This window comes from Hippopotamus amphibius, chromosome X (assembly GCF_030028045.1).
Source record: "Hippopotamus amphibius kiboko isolate mHipAmp2 chromosome X, mHipAmp2.hap2, whole genome shotgun sequence".
NCBI lineage: Eukaryota > Metazoa > Chordata > Mammalia > Artiodactyla > Hippopotamidae > Hippopotamus > Hippopotamus amphibius.
This window is the reverse complement of record NC_080203.1, coordinates 46,510,907-46,532,840: the sequence shown is the minus strand read 5'-3', so window position 1 is coordinate 46,532,840 and position 21,934 is coordinate 46,510,907. Positions and strand designations below refer to the sequence as shown.

General features: G+C 39.2%; 1 protein-coding gene and 1 pseudogene across 1 annotated transcript; both read right to left on the bottom strand.

The window, feature by feature from the left end:
- Positions 1 to 21,934, bottom strand: part of LOC130841426 (nuclear RNA export factor 3-like) — a 579,609-nt pseudogene that overhangs the window by 23,989 nt on the left and 533,686 nt on the right.
- LOC130841301 (T-complex protein 11 X-linked protein 2-like) lies at positions 6,212 to 16,243 on the bottom strand. Its single transcript, XM_057717390.1, is given in 9 exon segments — positions 6,212 to 6,444; positions 7,293 to 7,456; positions 8,206 to 8,387; positions 8,488 to 8,693; positions 8,939 to 9,078; positions 9,815 to 10,032; positions 10,754 to 10,874; positions 13,438 to 13,570; positions 16,117 to 16,243. Coding segments are annotated over 9 exon segments (1,524 nt in total).

Below are 21,934 nucleotides of genomic sequence, written 5' to 3'. Positions count from 1 at the left end.
ATAGAGTCACATTCTTAGACACTGGGGGATAAGATTTCAACATATGAATTTGGGGAGAACACAATTCAGCCCATAACAAGTGGTGCCACTAAAGCACAGAGGAAAGAAGGGGCTTGCCCAACATTCTAGTGGCAGAAGGTTTTTCAGCTTCTAGAAAAGTATATCTTAGGTCAAGCAAGGCCTTGAGCTTCCCCAGACTTCCCCTTTGCCAACATGCTGCCCCTATTTACCAAACTATAAGTCTGACAGTTTATCTGAAATGCCTCTCCATTTTCCCTTTGAGGACACATGCCTTTCCTGGCAATAAAATTTCTTTCATCAAATTTCGGCTCCAGCTTGTTTATGGATGTCACTGGCCTCTCTGAAGAGGGAGCACACACTACAACCCACAGAGAGGTGGAAGAAAGATAATGATGGAGCCCATAAAGCCAGTGTGCCCTGTCATGGGTTGAATAGTGTCCTCTCCCAAAATGCATATGTTGAAATCCTGATCCCCAGTACCTTCAGATGTAATCTTATTGGAAATAGGGCTGTTGCAGGTGTAATTAGTTAAGATGAAGTCATACTGGAGTCAGATGGACACCTATCAAATGTGAATAGTGTCCCCATAAAAGGGAGACATTTATACAGAGAAACACATACAATGTGTTGATGATGTGAAGAGACATGGAGAAGACAACCACCTGCAAGAGAGGCCTAGAACAGATCCTTCCTTCACAGCTCTCAGAGGAATGAACCCTTCCGACACCTTGATTTCAGACATCTAGCCTCCAGAACTGTGGGACAATACATTTATATATTTTTTTAATTTTATGTTGATGTATAGCTGATTTACAATGTTGTGTTAGTTTCAGATCTACAGCCAAGTGATTCAGTTAAACATATACATGTATATGTTCTTTTTCAGATTCTTTTCCCACATGGGACAATAAATTTATATTTGTACGTGCAAAACCTTATCACTTGCCTTGTGTCAGTGAAGTTAGGAGAACAGACTTTGGGAACAGCCTGCCTCTCTTTGATTCCAGGTTCTGCCACTCACTAGCTATATGATCTCTCCCAACTTAACTTCACCCTGTGTCCAACTCCTCATCTGTCAAAAAAAAAAAAAAAAAAAAAAGGTGGGGGGATATAATATAACCAATCTCATTGGGTTGTTTTAAAGATTAAATGGGGTAATTCAGTTGCAATTGTAGCTCATATTGTCAGTGCAATTTCTCAGCTAGCTGATTCCTATGCCTGTACTCTTTGTAAGGATATGAGAACAGGACAGGCATTAGAGAAAGAGCAGTAGTAGCTCCTAAAACACAGATTCTTTTGCTTCGATGTTTCCTCCCAGGATCTAACTTATGAGATAATCCTTACTTTGGGACAAGCATTTAAGGTGGCTTATCAGTTAGTCCTGAAGGCCCAGAAGTCCAGGACAATGGGCATTTCTGCAGCTGGGAACTTGAACAACATCTTCTAAACCAGTGCTAAAGATCTAAGTTGGTGTGAAGAAACCAGCAATACATAGACACCAGTCACCAAGAGTCTCTGTCCCCTCTCTAGCTCTGGGATGTGAGATCTTGAGGTGAGTTTACATGCAAAGAGAGTCTTCTCACACTTCCAGACAGCTTGTCCCTGAGAGAAACTGCCCTCTTAGCTACTTACCCCACTGCTGAGGTCCTTGCCTTGGGAGGGCAGCTGCCACTCCGGCATAAGGTAGATGGTTGTCAGCCATAGGGCTTTGCTCCCTTCCCTTGCCAGGCTCATCCCAGAGCTAAGCCACCATGGGATCATAGGGAACATAGCTCACAAAGGGACCCCTAGAAATGTAGATTAAGGGATTCAGGGATAATGGAAATAGGGAATTGGGACTGACAGTTAATAGGCACAGGGTTTCTTTTTAGGATGATGGGAATATTAAGTTGGATTGTGATAATTGTACAACAGAATGAATATATTGAAAATCCTTGAATTATTTTTAAAATGGGGAATTTTATGCTATGTAAAGTATATCTCTAAAAATTATAGAAGGATTTAATTTGCACAGCAGAGAAACGCTGTATCATTCTAGAGACTACCTAAATTGTTGTAGATTTTTGGTAGATATATACATGTTAAAGGCACTGCTGGTGAGGGTTCAGAAAGAAATAGGGAATGTGTTTTTGGAAACTGGAGGAAAGGGTCACCTTGTTATAAAGTGGCAAAACGCTCAACTCAATTGTGTCCTATATTTGTGTAGAAAGCAGAACTTGTAAGGGATGCACTTCATAATTTATTTGAGGAGAATTTCAAGTAAAATGATGAATGTATGGCCTGTTTTCTTCTTGGTACTTGTAGTAGAAAACAAGAATGAAGAGACAAATTTAATAGAAGAACTGTTAAGCATAAAGGAACCAGGACTTTATGAATTGGGAAATTCTCAGAGTATTCAGATTGTAAAAGATGTCAAAATTAAGAGATTTACTATGAGGAAAGCATGCCCTAAAGAGAAAACCAAAGATATGGGTGGACCACCTTATGTGAGAGCTTTGGAAGGGTGAAAAGATCAGATTATTCATTTACACCAAGGGCTCTTTGAGGAGATTAAACATATGACTCCTGGGTTCCCCTCAACCTTCTCAGCAGAATCCAGGAATAGAGAGAATTATCTAGGAATCTATGGACAATCCTCTGATCAAATGAAGTGAATCCTTGACACATACACAGTAGACCCATAAGGTTTTTGAGAATATTATATCAACAGAAACACTGCCAACTAGAACTGAATGGGACAGAGGGATGGAGAGAAGATCAAATGAAGGAAGGTTACTGGACTCCCTAAATCCTACAGGCAGGAAACAAACTGATAAAAAGGATTCAGCTGGAAACATGCACCATCCTTCAAGAAAAATGAAAGGATGACTCTGAGTGCAGAACCTTGGATGTAAATAAAGTGTGGAGCCTCAGGCACAAAGAGCAGAACCTCCAGCCACAGAAGATTATCCCAGGCCTTGCAGCCTGGTGGAGTTTACCTCGTTGGATTTCAAGATTGCTTGGAGCAATAACTCTTTTTTCATTTTCTCCAATTTGGGGTAGGAATGTCTGTAACTATTATCTTATACCTATCCCACCACTGTAATTTGGGAAGAGGTAACTTTTTTACTAGTTCACAGACACAGCGATGGAAAAAAAAATTTGCCACAGGGAGGATCATACCCAGTTTCTCACATACCTGGCTAAATGGTTTACAGGTGAGATTTTGGACTTGAATTGGTATGTAATATGTTGAGACTTTGGGGGAATATTGGGATGAGGTGAATGTGTTTTGCATGAAGGGTGGATACGAATCTTTGGGGGTCAGAAGGCAGACTGGAGTAAGCTGAATAATGGCCTCCAAGGATATCCATGCCTTAGTCCCTGAAAACTTATTTGGCAAAAGGGACTTTGCAGATGTGATTACGTTAAGAATCTTGAGATGGGGAGATCTTGGTGGCCCTAAATGTAATAATAAGTGTCCTTATAAAGAGGAAAGGAGAGGGATACTTGACACAGAAGAAGAAGGCAATGTGATGACTGAAGCAAGATACTATGCTGCTGGCTTGGATGATGGAGGAATGGGTCACAAGGCAAGGAATACAAGAATGTGGCTCTAGAATTAAAAAAGGCAAGTTAAGAAATTCTTCCCTAAAGAAAGGCTGTCAAAAGGACTGTGGCTTTGCCAAAACCTTGGTTTAGACTCAGTAAAGTTGATTTGGTACTTGACTTCTGGGGCTATAAGAGAATAAATGTGTGTTATTTTAAGCCAGCAGGTTCATGGTAAATTGTTACAGCAGCTGTAAGAAAATGATGCAGGAACCTTTCAAGATCATCTAGTCTAGTGGCTTCAAACAATCTTCAAAACTACCTCGTTCAGCTCTCCTTCAACTCAAGCTACCTATTTTTTATCTCATTCATGGCCTTCTGGGAATATTTCATTGTTTTGGAAAAATGACTGTGTAAGATTAAATAATAAAATCACTAATTTGTTCTAAATACACAATTTTATAAATAAAGAAAAAGCCCAGAAATGTGAAAAGATTTTCCCTTAACTCACTCAGCCAGAGAAGACAAACAAAAAACAGGTTCTAACTCCCAATTAGAGTTTCTTGTGCCATACTGCATTAGAACTAGAAAAAAAGATTGCAGATAAACTGTGGAGGAATAAATAAAATCATATATATAGAAAGTTTAAAACAGTGCCTGGCATATATGTGTTCATAAACATTATTATTATAATATGTACTTGCATTTGCATAGAATATCTCTGGAAGGATACACAAAAACCTAAAAAACAATGATTTCCTCTGGGTAGAGGAATGAGACACAGGGGGGTGAGGGAAATTGACTTTTCACCATATGTCTTTTTTAACCATGTGTACACACTACCAATTTACATATATATCATACATGATACATATGTATATATATTTATATTGTGTATATGTGTATGTGTGTATTCCCTAAGGGGTGAGCAGGATTGAATGGAGCCATCTTTCCCTGTTTAAGATTAAGATTTGTATCTCCTCCACATGGAGATATAGAACCAACTCAGAATCTCTAAGAAATCAATTATACCAAATTTTAAAGGATAAGGCAAAGTTTCATTTCAGTCTAATGTCTGTATCCACCAACTACCCAGTCATCTCCACAGGGATCCCTTCAGAGTACATTTTTCTGTAAGACGGTCAGGTCTCCAAAATTAAGATTTTTAAAAAATGTATTAAATTTGGCAAATCAGATTAGAAAATCCAACTAGACAAAGTTCACTGCCTGTTTATTAAATACCCATTAACCAGCCTCAGTCTCTTTCCTGAGACTAAGTTACAAGATTAGAACCCTTGAATAATCCATTCCTCAGCTTCTCTGTGTGCCTCACATCCAGCCAAAGTAAAAGTATCATTCTATTCACCTAACTGTGTCAACCACCTGGGATCCACCCTCTAGAAAAATTACCCTGGGACTAATGGAACCCAAATCCCATCTGTTATTATTCTAGGATTAAGTAAGTTATACTCAGTTCCTTCCGTCCCCTGAAATGGTGAGGACAGTTTCTCCCCACCCAGTTGTAATATCCCACAAATGAATTTCTATTTTCTCCTGTCCATTTCAAACAAGTCCAAAGGCAAACTGATTTCACCCCCCCTCCCCCCGCAATTTCCTACATCACTGTTGGTCTGTTGCAGTTGGCCTGAAATTGTCATCTCTACAATTTCAGAAAACAAGCCCAGATCCTTGTGGACCTAGAACATCTATCATTTGTGATGCCAACTGAGTTGACAATCACAACCTGGGTGTTAGAGGCTCAGACTGCAAGTTGAAAGAAGCATGGTGGCTGCCCCACCCTTGAATACCCACATCATTTCTGTCAAGAAGAATGGAGTGTTCTAAGCCTAGAAATGGGACAACAGGAGATTGATTCAGCTATAGAATGGGACCAGAGATGAACTTGATACAAGTGTCAGTGAGCTAAGTGCTTGGATTTGGTGTTGGCCTGAAAGAGTCTAAACCTGACTCCCAGGATCACTAGAGAGAGAGAGAGAGAGAGAGAGAGAGAGAGAGAGAGAGAGAGATCCCACTGAGGCTGAGAACTGTCCTCAACTGAATGCTTGTTTCATCCAGTCCCCAGTTCATACTGCTTCGTGCCCCACACCAGAACAGGAGGTGGGGGCTCTTACTATTACTGCATCTTTAAAATTATAGGGAAAATTTGGTACTGGAAATGGAGTTCTATGTCCTCTCTTGATCTGTAACTCAGTGTATTTCTAACTTCTAGAAGCCCTTATACTTCCATAACACATACTTTGGAAAATTCCACAAAAAGTTTTCCCAACCGTCAAGGAAATGATTTTCCATTGGAGAAAATAATGTTATCATTATTCGCTATTACCTGATGCTTGCTCATGCCAGCATACTGAAGAATGATCAGCCAGTGAAGGGAGAACTGAGGGCTCAGTGGCTTCTCCGATAGTAGGGGATAAGGGCACAGAATCTGGATTCAGTTGCAACCAGAAGGAACTGAAGTTTTCTTGCAGCTCAGAAGTTTATTGTGAAGGGGGTTGGGCTAGTTGGTGTTTACATGCTTGAATTCTGCAGCCCTGTGTCCAGGCTGTAGTGAGAAAGAGGCTGCTCTGCTGGCCACAGGTGATGTCATCCCAGGAACATGCTAAGCCCTCTCTCCTGTTGCCATAGTTGGGGTCCAGCACTATCAGATAGACTCCACTTCTGTTTCTTGTGTCTGAGCTGGAGGGATGATATCTTTTAGGATTTCATCATAGTAGGGGCTAAATACCTGCTGATTGTGATGCATCAGATTGACAAACTTTAAACCCAGTTCTGCCAACTCCCCCTTGATGAGAATAAGGCCTCCAGGGAAGTCCAGCAGAGACTCCTGCATACCGCGAACCAAACAACATCTGAGAAACAAGTGGATCCGCTGATCTGTGAGCAAGAAAAAGTTAAAAGGGAAAGATCAAAGAGGTTTCAGAAGAAATTCACAATGCCCTTGCACTTTCTGTTCACCAAAGTTTAAATTAACTGAGATTTTCACATACCTACACACTCATTTAGGTAAACCACATAAATGAGGTTTGTTTATTTTGGAAGAAGGAATGTTATCAAGCTCCTGGAGACAATGTATGATCAAAAAATGTCAAGCTAGTAAATTTCTGGCTGTTCATAATGTTATGTGATGCTAAGTGAGCTCCTGGTGTGCATTTGACCTAACAAGAGGATCCTAGACATTGTACTTGAAATTCTAAGGACCACATTGCAGCCAGTGTACCAAGTTCAGGCCCACAAGCCCAAATTAGACTACGTCAAGACGCAAAAATTAGAAGCACGGTGGCTGAGTTCACTGATTCCATTCCAGCATGGAATATGTCCTACAGCCTAAATTAGCATCAGTTCCTTAGAGGGAAGTAAGGACCTTCATGGTAACTTAAAGCATGAGATGGATAAAGGGTTTACCATCATAGGTCTTGGATTACAGTTAGAGAACGACCAGGAATGACTTAGTAGGTTGGTGGGAGAGTATCTCACACCTGCAAGGTATATATCCTAGCTGCAGATATACCTTAAAACCATATATTCATTCTTCAAACTGAATGAGATCTATTTCAATCCTGCACATTATACATAAGGAAACTAAAGCCAAAAGACTTTCCCAATGATCATGCTTTTCCATTTTTGAATGGCTTAATAACTGAATTCCAGGGTTGAGTCCACCTTCTCATCCTCCACATTCTTGCCACCCCTCCCCACCACCACCACCACCATAGAATTCTTACTAATGATGCTACAAACACAGTTCTCTTTCTTGGCGATGTTCTGAAGTTGGCCTATAAGAGATGCTGTCTTTTCACTATTCAGGACAGTGAGTCCCATGTCTTTGAGGCCTTCATGGATTTCCTGAGACACTTGTTCACTCACACTCACGAGAGACTCTTCAGGCCTAGATAATGAAGGACAGAAAGCAAAGTGGCCTTGGCATAGGGGCAAAGCCCAGAGAACCCCACACCAGAAGCCAGGTCTGCTCAGAAAAGAATTCCAACTGTCCACCACTAGCAGACAGCAGGACCCAGTGTGTGAAATGCCATCATTGTTACCCTCAAGGTGCCAATTAATTTATACATACAGTACTATACTCCACTTCAAAGAAAACAAGTAAATTGGACAAGGGTTCAGTTCCATCCTTGGATCCACTCAGTATTCTTTAGCCCCATACACTTTATTCAAATACTGTTTTAAGATTTTCTTAGGCATTTTCCATGGCTGTTTTCCCTACTTCACCAATTAAATTGTAAATATATTGAGACCTGAACTTCCAATTCCTCTTTTTACTTTGATTGTGGTGCCCTGCATGCAACAAATGATCAATCAATATTATTGACCAAGTGATCAACTTCTGGATACACATACACAAATCCAGTGTCACTCATTTAAGTATATAGTGACTCATTTTTAGCTAACACAGTAATGAATTGTTTGTAGCAAACTAGCTTCCATACTCTCCTTGGAAAGACATTTTATTTGTCTCTATGGCAAGCCTTAACACGATTTATTGAAAGACAACAACAGCCTTTGCAGATGGCTCCCAAGGTCCTTTGTGTGTTTGTGATGAATAAGCAATAATATATTAACTGCCTAAGTCCCCAAAACCACATACTATTTTCAACTCTCAGAAAGATCTATGAAGTTTACCTGGAGTTAAATTCCTCCGTCAGGGCCTTGGTTACATGTTTCAGTTTATCCACAAATGCTGGTGAGCTAAATAAAACATTACCAGAGAAACTTCTGGCCACTAGCAAGACTGAGGCCAGGATGGTTAACTGGTTCAACTAGGACTCCATGTTCTGCAGCTGGAATCTATCCATCGGCAAGGTCTGGTGAGGCAAGGAAGAGCAAGCTGTCAGGAGAAGAGGGTTCCAGTGAAGGTACTGAATACAAAACAAAAAGGCAATGCTCTAACACACACATTCCTACCTCAGGAAACTCTTCACTGTCACAATTCCAAAGAAGGTTCAGGTAACCCTGGTATAGCACCACTGTGGAACCGGAAAGCTGTGAGTTGTTCGTTGCCCAATTTGGAGGTGATCGGGAGGAGCTGGGAGAGTCAGGAGAACTTGAAGATGGTGTAGTGAGGTCTAGAGCTGTTTTGGTTAGCCATTTTGCGGTGCAATCAAGGAGATCTATGACATAGAAAGGAATATATGAATATCTTCAAACTCCAAGGCTTGAAGACTAAGGCTTGAAGATATATTCTTGGTCAATAAATAAGTGATTTTGTAGGTCTTTTTGTCTTAGAGAAATGTTCCTTCTTCCTACCCCTTGCCCAAGGGAGAAACTATTCAAAAAATAGAAAATACCCTATCACTCTAAGAAAGCAGACCCAAGGTCAAATCTCCCCTTTCCTGTCCTTAAATTTTGAACATACTGCACTGCTTGTCAAGGAGTTCCTGGAATTTACCTCGTTCATACTGTACAGAATGTTCCTGCGGGTAGGGTCGAAGGCTTTGGATAGTATAGTTCATCATGTCCATTTTCATCAGGCCCAGAATATGGAAGATACCCCTGTCAAAAAAATCAAATGCTTACTCTCTGAAGGGAAATCTAGTGTGGAGAGGTGGAACCCAAGCTAAGAGTCCTAAAATCACAGGATTTTAGAGTTAAAAAATGACCTTAAAAACTGTAGTCCTATGTCAATTTACAAATAAAGACACTGTAGCCAGGGACCCAAGGCCACAGAATGAGTTGTTGGCAGAGCTGGGAACAGATATATCTTCTGACCTTTTAGTTACCAGTCTAGAGTTCTTTCCACTGTAGTTACTCCATCTTCTCAGAAAAATGACCAAAATCTTAACTCTCTGTGGGCAGTTGGAATGATGGTGGTTGAATTTCTAACTCATTGGACATGTCACTTTACCTTTCTGGGTCTTGGTTCTTCTACCTGTGAAACAGCAATAATCCTCATACGTGTCCCCCCACAGGGTTTGAGTTAGGACACATAGGAGAATATCTGGGAAAGGGCTGTTTGGAATTTCCAAAAGAAAGAATTACTGTACTCTAGTGTCTTAACCCATCATTTCTTAAAAAGGACCCAACTGATTTAAAGATCATTAAAAGAGCCCTGAGAGTCTGTCCTTGGAAAATAAAAGCCAATAGTCCAGAGAAGAACAGTAGGGGTATTAATTCATTCTTCAGTATAGAAGAGCTAGGCAAGGCAGAGGCTATAACAAAGTATCTGGCCCAGAGTTTTCTGTCACAGTGTCTAAGACAGATTTCAAGGATAGTACATACAGTTTCTCATCTCAGTAACTGCACAGGATCTGTTATGTTCTCTAGTTTTTGCACTGCTTCATCTCAGACTGGTGCACATAGCAGGGTCATCAAATTGAGAATGTAGTTAGAGAGATGAGGGACATCCAGGGCCCCATGCTCTGCTTCCTGCTTGAGGAGATCCATGTCCAGAGCTTCTTCAATCTCTTTTCTTAGGCAGTTCTGGCGTGGTAATACCAGTGATAGCAAGATCTGCCCAGAAAAGAAAATCAATGGAGCCAAATTGTTTAGAAGCCCAAACACTCTCCAATGAACAATTCCCTTAAGACAAAGGTATCCCAGCCTATGTCTTTGGGGGTCCAGAAACTAGGTATCCAAATTTCTTATAAAGAATATTATTTCTCTCTGTTTAGGAGCCAATTATAATTTAAGGCTTCATTGGCCATATTATTTTCTGGGCAGAATGAGATAAGGGTAGGAATAAAAACAAGAGTGTAATAAAAACAAATGCACGATACAAAAAAATATAAAATACATACCACCACAAGGTGATGGGTTATTCTTAATAAGGGATAAGGACATTATTAGATTGTTTTATTTCAAAGGGCAAAGAGGAAATAGGCAAAGAAATCATTAAGGGTCACTAGAAATAACCTTTTGACTCAAAAGTGTAAGTTCTTTGTTGGCAAGGGCTCTCTTATTTGTCTATGTGCTTCTGAAACACATAAAACATAATGGGGGTTCACTGAAAATCTCTTTAATTGAATGATGTACTGTGCTGTTACAGCAATATTGCAACTTTAAGCTTCATCTCACACAAATAAAATGGAAGCCTTTCCATATCACCTATTTAAGTAGTGGACCATGTGCAGAAAGGAAGTATGATACTTAGAATAATTGGTAGCCATCAACAATCAAAAGGTCTGGGATGCTCAGGAACTTAATATCCACAAATGGGAAGTTGGTTACTCACCTCCTTAACTTCTTTTAGGAGTTCAAGAGCACGAGTGAAGTCAGGGGGAGTACTTGATAGCTGGTCTTTCAGATGGTCCCCCAAAGCATTGTACATTGTCTCCATAATCCTGCCTTCCAGACTATAAGAAGGTTAAATGAGCAAATTGCTCTTTACCCAGAGAATTGATATAGGATCATAATCTCCTAAATCCCAAACATCATTTAAGATAATGAAAGACCATTACATTGACAGAACAGGAGTTATGTTTAGACTTCAGCAGAGTTGAATAAACTGAGTTTAATCTCAGATGCAAAGTCATTGACCAATTTCTCTCAGAAGGATACCTCATGATTCCAGGGAAGCTCTCCTCCTGTAGTAAGAAGAACCACAAACTAGGAATTGAGCCCTTAAGTTCTAGCTTTGGTTCTTCATCTAACTTAAATGTGTGCCTTGGTTTCTATATTCATAGACTTATACCTTTGAACTAGATGATCTTTTCCCGTCAGTCGTGAAATCCAGGAAAGGATTTTCCTTCTTGATAATACAGGAAAATCTTATATGCAACTCAAATTCAGCAAGCCTAAAACTGAACTCCTAATCTTCCCCTCTCAAACCTGTTTCTTATGCAAGCAAACCATGAAGCTTATCTTTTTCCCATTAAAAATACACTAGTAACACAGGATTTTGTTAAAAATTTTACCAGCAATACAAAGATAAATTTAAAAAAAGACAAAGTTCCTTCCCCAACACACCAATCCCATTTGTGAGATGTCACCAACTATTATTTATCTAGTGTGTAATAATTACTTCCCCTCATCCTTTTAATGTACTTGGTCACCAAGTTCCAGAGATTTTGATTCTTAAATATCTCTGGAATCTGTCCCCATCTGCCATCATTACCTACCTGGACTACTGCAATAGTTTAGTAAATGGTCTTCCTGCCCCAACAAAGTCTTACTCCCACAACACCACATATTCTTGCTATAACCAATAATTTTTCTAAGATAAGAATCTGATCATAATGACATGCTCATTTAAAGTCCTTTAGAAGCTCCTATCACCAACAAGATACATGGCCTCTAAAATCCTTCATGATCCTATTCTGCCACTTCGCCTACCTTATCACCAATCTCCTTCTAAGACTCTGTTCTTCAACAATAACAATCTACTTATAATGAATATATAATCACCCACCACCATTCTATGCCTCTGACATGTCATTTCTACTTCCAGGTAAATCCCCTTCCCTCTAGACCACCTGAAAAGCACCTATTCATATTCCAAGACTCAACTCAAGTGTTACTTTATCAGGAAAGTCTTCCCTGACCCTCCTCATGCAGTTAAGCATGAACATGGAACTCCATATACTAGATGTGAGAGAACTTATCACTGCATAGGAGCTATGTACTATTTGACTGTCTTCCCTACAGAAGCTTCTTGATGGCAAAGCCAGCATCTTACTCATCAATATGTCTCCAGCATTTAACATTCTGCCTTCCACCTAGTACATACTCAGTAAATGTTTGTTGAATAAATATCTGACAATGAGATTTTTGTTAGGAAGCCATAACTATAGTTAGTATCATTTTATAAGTCCGAAGATAAAACCAATCACTATCTATAGATAATAAATAACCCCAAATTCTATTTCAATACCTTTTCCAGTATACTTTCTTGCATTTCTATGCTAGGATAAGGCTGTTAATAACAAAACAATGAACATCGAGCTCTAAATAGTACTATTCCCTCTACTTCATTTCCCAGCCCCTCAACACCACCACAACCCCCAGCCGTTTTAACAGACCTTCACTCTCCTAGTTTCACTTTCTCTGCACCCCTGCCAGCAGAAAAATAAATCGAACTAAGGCTCCAGGGACAGTGAAGGCAGTGAGGAAGATGCTAGGAGGCCTGTGTTTGGGTGAAAACCTCCTTCAGGGAAGCTGTACCTGGCATGAGTACCTGTGGGCAAACTAAGAAGTGTGAAGATCAAGAGGAACACTGACAAAACAGGTGCTTAAATAATAGAAAACCCAAAGTGGCAAAATAGAAGCTACTTTTAAACCTGGGAAATTAGACTATTATATATAATATAGGTTCTAACAAAGAAATTTACCCATTTAACTATTAACAAACCATTAGAAGTATTCAATTCATACTTACTTAATGACTCATTTATGTATTGCAGTATCAATATAATTAATAAGAACCAGAATGAAGTCTGATTTTTGAGGGGCATTATTTATTAATGGGTTCTGATCTTGGTTCACAGAATTTTTATTGTTGATTATGAAGCAGAAATGTTCCCTGAAATCTCTTATCCCATGAAGAGTTGGCAATACCACTATTAGAAAAGTAATCTTTTCATTTGTACTTTGTCAATCTATAGACAAGAGAATAACTGCTAGTAGCTACATCCCCCAAAGCTAAGATGTGAAATTCACTGTTTCACTGTTAAATGAGATACCAAAATGAATATTCTGACAATAATTTCATTGATTTATTCCCTGTTTAAACATAGTTTTCCTGCTTTCAGTCTATGAAACTAATAATTACACTAACTCCTCTGTTTTATTTATTGGTACCATTTAAGACACACTAAAACATTAACTGTATTTATAAAAATGCTTCAAACCTGATCAAAAGTCATTTGTGCTATGTACCTATGCCAGGAGGAAAAGTGGAAAAAACAGAAGAGTTGATACCTATTGGGAGGTAATACACACTCTTCCATATAAAAATCTTGATTTACCACGATTTCATGAGCAATGCTAAGCTTAGAAACTTCGTTAACTCTCTCTATCAGCTCTGTGACAGAAAGTATTTCAGGTCGGCTCTCTGGAAAAAGGCATAGTTGTCAATAAACAGGGAACCCACACAAACTGAATTTCTCTTTCATCAGAAATTCACTTAGCCAAGTAAATTCCCCAAATTTAGATTTCTCAAATAGATCTTTTTTTTTTTAGAACTTTTATTGAGATACAGTTAATATACAATAAACTACATATATTTAGAGCGTACAATTTGGTATCCCAATCTCCCAATTCATTCCCCTCCAACCCTCCCTGCTTTCCCCACTTGGGGAAATAGATCTTAAACAGACTCACTCAATCATTATAGTATTTGAGGTTTTCTGAACTCTTTGCCCTTCAACAGCTCTAGAAACTCTCAGAGAGGTCAGATATGAGAAGTTACTTTATGAAAAACAAAAAGTGAAACTGGTTTCAAAAACTTTTGTCTGAACTGTCAAAACAACAAGTAAAACACCGCAAAGAAACAATGAATAAGTTGTAGCTTATAAAATAAACCTTTATCTAGAACTTACTGTTTCTACTATCATTTTTCTACCTCTGATGAGACAGGAAGAGACATAAAATGAGAACCTCTTTACAGATAACACCACAAATCTTAGCATGTGGCTGTAAAGCTGAACCATGCTTAAAGCATTGTTCCAAACTCTGGGGATTCCACAGACAAATAAAATTTCATACATACAAAATGAGTGACTGACAGTGATTTGCCAGTTTTAATTTTTCCACCTATGGGCATTGTGGTGAAAAACCTGCCTTACCATCATCCAAATAATCATTTAATTTAAAAAGTATAGTTTAACATCTCAAAATGCAAAAAAGAAAATAGAGTCAGAATTCAGCAATCTTTATATTGCATCAATTTAACTTTATTTTAAAATCTCATAATATCTTTGCTTCGTTTTATTCAGGATTAGTAAGAACTTTATTACACACTTGCATCGGAATTTGGGAACCACTACTTTGAGTTCATTATATAGTCGGCTCTCCGCACCTGTGGGTTCCACACCCGCTGGTTCAACCAGTGGCAGATCAAAAATATTATTTTTAAATTCCAGGAAGTTCCAAAAGGCGAACCTTGAATTTTCCCCATGCTGGAAACTATTTACATATAATTCATACTGAATTTGGTATTATAAGTAATCTGGAGATGATTTAAATTATACTGAAGGATGTAAGTAGGTTATATGCAAATACTATAGCATTTTATACAAGGGATTTGAGCACCATGGATTTTGGTATCCTGAGGGGTGAGGGAAGGAGAGCCCTGGGACCAATCCCTTGTGGATACAGAGGGATAGCTGTGCAGACTACTTAATTGCAGAGGTACATGGTAAGCATGCATAGTAGTTATAATTATTACCTGGTATATAAAAAATCCCATGGAATAAAACTACTTTCTCTCTCACTTTCAAATCTGTTCCATAATTTACTCAAGGAGAACTATTTATAACCAAAATATAGTAAGACTCACATATAAGAATCCTAAAACTTCACCATGGAGATGGTCTACTTATGTACATTTACTTCTCATTTAAAAAGTCTTTCAACAAAAATTAGTATCATCAATCCACATCTCCTTTCTGCCCTAACTAAAAAGTTACATGAGTTAAAATATACCATCAAATCAATTCACTAAGCCATTTATTTGAGAGATACTATGAACTAATAATTGTTCCATTCTGTTTACTAGCAGTGACCCTAAATGGCCACTAGAGAAACATACATGATTCAACTTAACAATGTGACTTCCAACTATTTTTCCCATTTCTCTCTTCAAGAGTTTAGATCAAGTCACTACATTTGGACAGATCTTCAGATTTATGTTTGGTTAAATTCACTGGAAATTTTCATAAGAGAATTACAATTTGAGTTCCTATGAGGTTGGACTAGTCAAACAAAAATCTCAAATAAATGCCTACCATAAGATGTGGGAGAGGCCTCATGCCTCTATGTATCTGTTATTATAGATCTAAAAAATTTACCCTAGAGCAGTGATTATTCTTATGTCAACAAAGTGCTCCTGGAAAGGTCAGAACACAATTCCAGCACTAGGTAATTAGAATTCTTTGAAATCTATCCTAGATTTCTCTCTCTATATATATATGTACATATATATATGTATAGTAGTTATATACTACTATATGTAGATTGTAAATGATATATATATAACTACTATATATATAACTATTATGTATATAACTACTATACATATATATCATTTACAATCTACAAAATCAAAATATAAGAATGCAACCAATTTCCCATGTTTTGAACTAACTCAGACACTCTCAAGTCTTGTCAAATACAAGTCATTATGCTTTGTTGGTGTCTTTCTCTAGAGTTAAAATGTCTTTTAATTTCACTTGACAATCAGGGACCTAGGTCCAATATGTAAAGATTAGAGGGGAAAAAAGACAAGGACGAGAATAATCTGAAAGAGGAGTAGCAGAAGGATGAGGAGTGAAAAATACAAGGTTGCAAGAGCCTTCTATGCTCCTTAAAGGCACTTAAGCCATCTATCCCTTTAACTTAACTGCTAACAAGGAAGTGATGACAGAATTCTAGACTTACCAGGAGAGTGGACATCTAAACAGAAGCTCTTGTTTTTCTGGCTCTGCCCTGGTGTTTTAGGTTTATGGGCATCACTCTCTGCTTCATTGGGATCATTCTGGACCACTCTCTGCTTCATTGGGATCATTCTGGATCAATCTTGGGCATCTTGATATTATCTGGAATTGGGGCAAAAAGAAGAAGCAAACTGTTGGTGGTGTAAGATTTGGCTCTGACCCATGGATGAGGGGAGGAGGGCTCTTCAACTGCCATTTTGTGCCTTGACTGAACCTGCTGCTCCAAGTTGAGGAGATTGGGGACAAGGGCTTCAAGGAACTCTTACTGGAACATCTAGGTTCCTCAAACAGCCTTGAGGGAAGGAGAACATGGGTCTAGCGGGGTTGCCTTTCCTGAAATCAAAGAAGTTTAGCACTGGTCAAGCAGAAGAGAAAAATCAAGGTCCAGAGATGGACAATGACTTGCCAGAGGGCACACTGCATGGGACTGGCTGAACTGGGAGAGGAAACTTCCTCAACTCCAGCTGTCTTTAATTAGTCTGGGAATAACCCCCTTCCTCCTTAATTTCAGCCCCAAACTCGCCTTTGGTTATGAAGAGGACTGGCAGCTGGACTCATGCAGCAAGAGACCCCCACACCCTCAGGACACTGCACCCTCACCTCCGGCAGTCCTTGACCAGCTGCCCCACGGTTGTGCCTGTTACTGAAGTCCCTCTGCCTCTCCAATCTGATCCTGGGGCATACCACGGAGGACACGGCAGGAGGGGAGATCAGCAGGAAGAGGTTGGACACAACTGTGGAGATGATGAAACCAAGCCAGAGTGCACCCCTGCCAATGATTCCAGGTAGAAGAGTCCAAAACCTGAAAACAAAGGGTGGCCAGTCTCCCAGGTAGCAGGACAGGTCATGTGCCCAGGGTACCATGGGAACCAAGAGAGCGGGGAAAGGCAATTGGGGATGCACCATTTGGTGAGAGGCGGAGGCTGAGATTCTCCAGGAGGAGGCTATGAGCTCACGCCCTTCTTTAAAGGCTTGAAGCCCCTCAGGAGCTTGCAATTAATCTTCTCAAGTGGTGTTCCTCCCCCACAGGCAAAGAACTGTCCAAAGTTACTATCCTCTCTCACCTAGGGGGAAAAAAATTCAAGTAACCATTTAGAAAGGAAAAGGAGCATCATTTCATGTTTGTTTCACCTCAAGCTCATGTAGCCTTTGAAATGAAGAACCAACAGGGTTACAGACATCCAGAGTTATGTTTTGAGGGTTTTTTCTTTTAAGTGAATCCTCCACACAATGTGAAGGAGACAAATAGGCTGTTAAACTTCCATTTTACAAATACGGAAACCAAGCATCATTTTAAAGGGCTGATGATAAAAGCTTTATGGTGGAGGTGCAAGACCATAAGTCTCAGAGGGAGCCTAGGTTTTGGTTTGGCTCTTCCAACTGTATTCCTGGCTTGTTCTTCATGACAATCTAATTGTGAGCCTTGGAGATCATCTAGAACATTTGGGTGCTGGAATAGATGACTCTCAGTGCCACCCTCGTGTTGCTCACTCATTACTCCTTGTTTACTTTTTCACTTTACTGGCCAGTTAGCACAGTGATTTGAGGACCCTTGGATTGGCCCATTACTTTTTAGCTCTGAATAATATTCCATTGTCCAGATATACCACAGTTTATTTATCCTTTCACCTACTGAAGGACATCATGGTTGCTTCCAAGTTTTGGCAATTATGAACGAATCTGCTATAAACATCCATGTGCAGGGTTTTGTGTGGATATTAGTTTTCAACTCCTTTGTGTAAATACCAAGGTGTATGATTACTGGATCATATGCTATGAGTATGTTTAGTTTTGAAAGAAACCGCCAAACTGTCTTCAAAAGTGGCTGTGCTATTTTGCATTCCCACTAGCAATGAATGAGGGTTCCTGTTGTTCCATATTCTCCTCTGCATTTAATGTTGTTGTTCTCAATTTGCCATTCTAATAGGTGTGTAGTAGTATCTCATTGTTTTAGTTTACATGTCTCTCATGATGGATGAAGTTAAACTTTTCACATGCTTATTTTCCATTTGTATATCTTCCTTGGCAAGATGTCTGTTAAGCTCTTTTGTCCATTTTAAAATCAGGTTGTGTTCTTATTGTTGAGTTTTAAGAGTTATTTGTATATTTTAGATAATAGTCTTTTATCTGATATATATTGCAAATGTTTTCTCCCAGTTTGTGGCTTGTCATTTCATTCTTTTGACAGTGTCTTTCACAAAGTGGAAATTTTTAACTTTAATGAAGTCCAGTTTATCAGTTCCTTTTTTCATGGATTGTGCCTTTGGTTTTGCAACTAAAAAGTCATTGCCAAACCCAAATTCATTTAGATTTTGTCCTATGTTATCTCACAGAAGTTTTATAGTTTTGCATATTACATTTAGGTCAGTGATCCATTTTGACTTAATTTTTATGAACTCTGTAGGTTAGTATCTGTATTCATTTTTTTTCTTCGCATATGGATGTCCGGTTATTCCAGTACCATTTATTGTGGAGACTGTCTTTTCTCCACTCTGTTGCCTCCGTTCCTTTGTCAAAGATCAGTTTACTATATTTATGTAGCTCTGTTTCTGAGATCTCTGTTCTATTCCATTTGTCCAATTTTTGTCAATACTACACTATCTAGATTATTGTAGCTTTATAGTATGTCTTGAAGTAGGGTAGTGTTAGTCCTCCAACTTTGTTCTCCTTCAATATTGTGTTGGCTATTCTAGGCCTTTAGCCTCTCCATATAAACATTAGAATCACTTTGTCAATATCCACAAACTAAATTGCTGGTATTTTGATTTGGATTGTTTTGAATCTATACATCAATTTGCAAAGAACTGACATCCTGACGACATTGTCATCCTATCTGTGAATATGCAATCTCTCCATTAACTTAGTTTTTCTTTGCTTTTAGTTTTTCATTCATCAGGGTTTTGTAGTTTTACTCATATAGATATTGCACATAATTTGCTATATTTATACCTAATTATTATATTTGGGGTACTAATATAGATGGGTTTTTTTTCCATTTCAAATTTGACTTGTTCATTGGGATATATAGGAAAGCGGTTGACTCATATGTATTTATATCCTGTAATCTTGCCATAATCACTTGTTTAGGAGTTTGTTGATTCTTTCAGATTTTGTACACATATTATCATGGCATCTGTGAACAAAAGACAGTTTTATGTCTTCTTCCCAATCTATATACCTTCTATTTTTTTTCTTGTCTTGTGCATTAGCTAAAGCTTCCAGTACAATGATGAGAGTATGCAGCCTTGTCTTGCTCCTTATTTTATAAGAAAAACTTTCAGTTTTTCACTGTTCAGTATGATGTTAGCTGTGGGCTTGTGAAATATGGCTTTTATTATGTTGAGGTACATTTCTTCTATACTTAATTTATTGAGAGTTTTTATCTTGAAAAGATTGGAATTTTTCAAATGCTTTTTCTGCATCTATTGAGATGATCCATGTGATTTTTATCCTTCATTTCGTTCATGTGGTGTATCACATATTGATTTTTATGTGTTGACCCATACCTGACTCCCTGTTGAAGCAGGGCTGTAAGATGGGCTCCATTGCTAGCTAGGTTCTCTGGCCAGGCTTCCTGGTCAGCTGGGACTAGAGGCTATACTCAGCAGTTGGGTAGGGCTGTGAACTTGCTTCTCTGCCCATAGAAGGGGCTCCACAGCCTTTATGATTCATTGGCTGAGGACCCAAATCAGGCAGAACTTCCAAGCAAGCTCCCTGGTTAGACATGGCCACCAGCTCACCTCTGCAGATGGGAAGAGTCACTGGCTAGGATGTCTGCTCAGGCCCCATTGTAAGCAGGAATGCAGTCTGCCTAAATCTGAGTGCAGGTTGTTTAAAGCCCTGCTCCCCTTCTCCATCTCTATCTGTCCCCTAATGGTCAAGCCCTGTAGATTTTTCCAGTGATTCCTGTGAGGTGAGACCCATGTGAGCTTCCTGGGAAATGTTCTGCAACACTGAAAAGCTGAATGTCCACCTTTTGCTATTTTTCCCAGTGGAGAAATTGTAAGCCCAGGAGGTCCTTCTTGGTGCAGCGCTTTATCAGCCTGAGGGAGGGGCAATGTGATCAGAGTGTAGCTGCTCCTCCTGCCCTTCTAATATGCAGTCCTTCTTGGTCTCTGTGGTCCAAGTGAGGTTTCAGCCTCATCCCTGTGCTCTGGAGTTTTCACAATAGTATCTTGTCTATGGATAATTGCTAGTGAGTCTTCTTGTGAGGGGGAAGGAAGACAGGAATGATGTATGTTGCAATCTTGATGACACCATTCCTCCAATTTTGCAATTAATAAATTGATTCAGGCCCTAAATCTCCATGCTCATAGTGGACTTACTGAGAAAAAATTATCTCCCTTGGATAGGCAATAAATCTAGTAACTAGGAGAGTGTCCCCATATTATATATTTAAGAAAGGCAGGATAAAACTACTCCAGGTGGGCAATCCTTTTTCTCATCTTATATTTGTATGAGTATTCACTTAGCAGCTACAAGTCTTTTGTCTCCTGCCACATTCTTGTCATCTGCTCCCAATTAGTTTAGCACTTATGCTGTCCAGGGTGGAATCAATACATTAATGAAAAGAATGGTTACCAGATGCAAGTGAACAATGGGAGTTATTGTCCAACTCCAGCTCATCTGATGATGTTCATGCTATCCTTTAGGCCCTTTGAAATAGGCCTAATCTTGTAATTAATGCACAAATGCAGAGTTTGCTGAATTTATCATGGATATACAGCATCTTTCTCAAATTCGTAAGTGGCAATACTGGAAGCAGAGTAAATGTGTTATGTGAAGGTATCAGGATCCAAAGAGGTCTGATAATGAACAAATTGGAGCACATCAGCAACCAGGGTAGCTCCCCATGCATGTAACTTGGGTCCAAAGGATCTGAGAAGTGTCATAAGTAGAAGACTTGGAGGTATGGGAGCAGTCACACAACAGCCGTCCTCAAATACTGGAGCAGGGATTACCTATGCTATGTGAGTCTCCAGCATACAGTCCTAGGTCTATTTGATAGAAGCTACAGGGAGGCAGGTTTGGGCATAGTACAAGCAGCAGGTCACTGCAAGGGAATGAACAATACTATTGGACAATTATTTCAAGCAAGAGGTTAGGTCTTGGTGGCCAACATGGTTACTTCCAAGTCTCAAATCCTCTGGCAACACTAAGACCTATGATTGTGTCACCTCATGCCTACTCTTTTGCTTGTAGAAGTTTATGCTCTAGCAAAGAAAACAGCTTCCACTTCCCATGGAGAGTAAGCCTTTAGAAAGGGGTGGTAAGATAATACTTGACCTTTCAAATAGGTCCCAACAGCATAATCCCTTTCTTGTAGGAAAAGATACATACAGGTGTACCTCATTTTTTTGTGCTCCACGTTATTGCACTTTGCAGATACTGTGTTTTCTGTTTTTGTTTTTTACAAATTGAAGGTTTTTGGCAAACCTGTGTTGAGCCAGTCTATCAGTTCTATTTTTTTCCAACAGCATTTGCTCACTTCATGTCCCTGTGTCACATTTTGGTAATTCTTGCACTATTTTAAGCCCTCTACCAACAAAAAGATTATAACTCACTGAAAGCTCAGATGATGATTAGCATTTTTTGGCAATGAAGTGTTTTTTACTTAAGGTATGTACATTTTTTAGACATAATGCTATTGCACATTTAATAGACTACATTGCAGTTGTCCCTTGAAAAATGCAGGAATTAGGGGCGCTGACCCCTGCCCAGACAAAAACCCATGTAAAACTTTTGACTCCCCTCAAACTTTC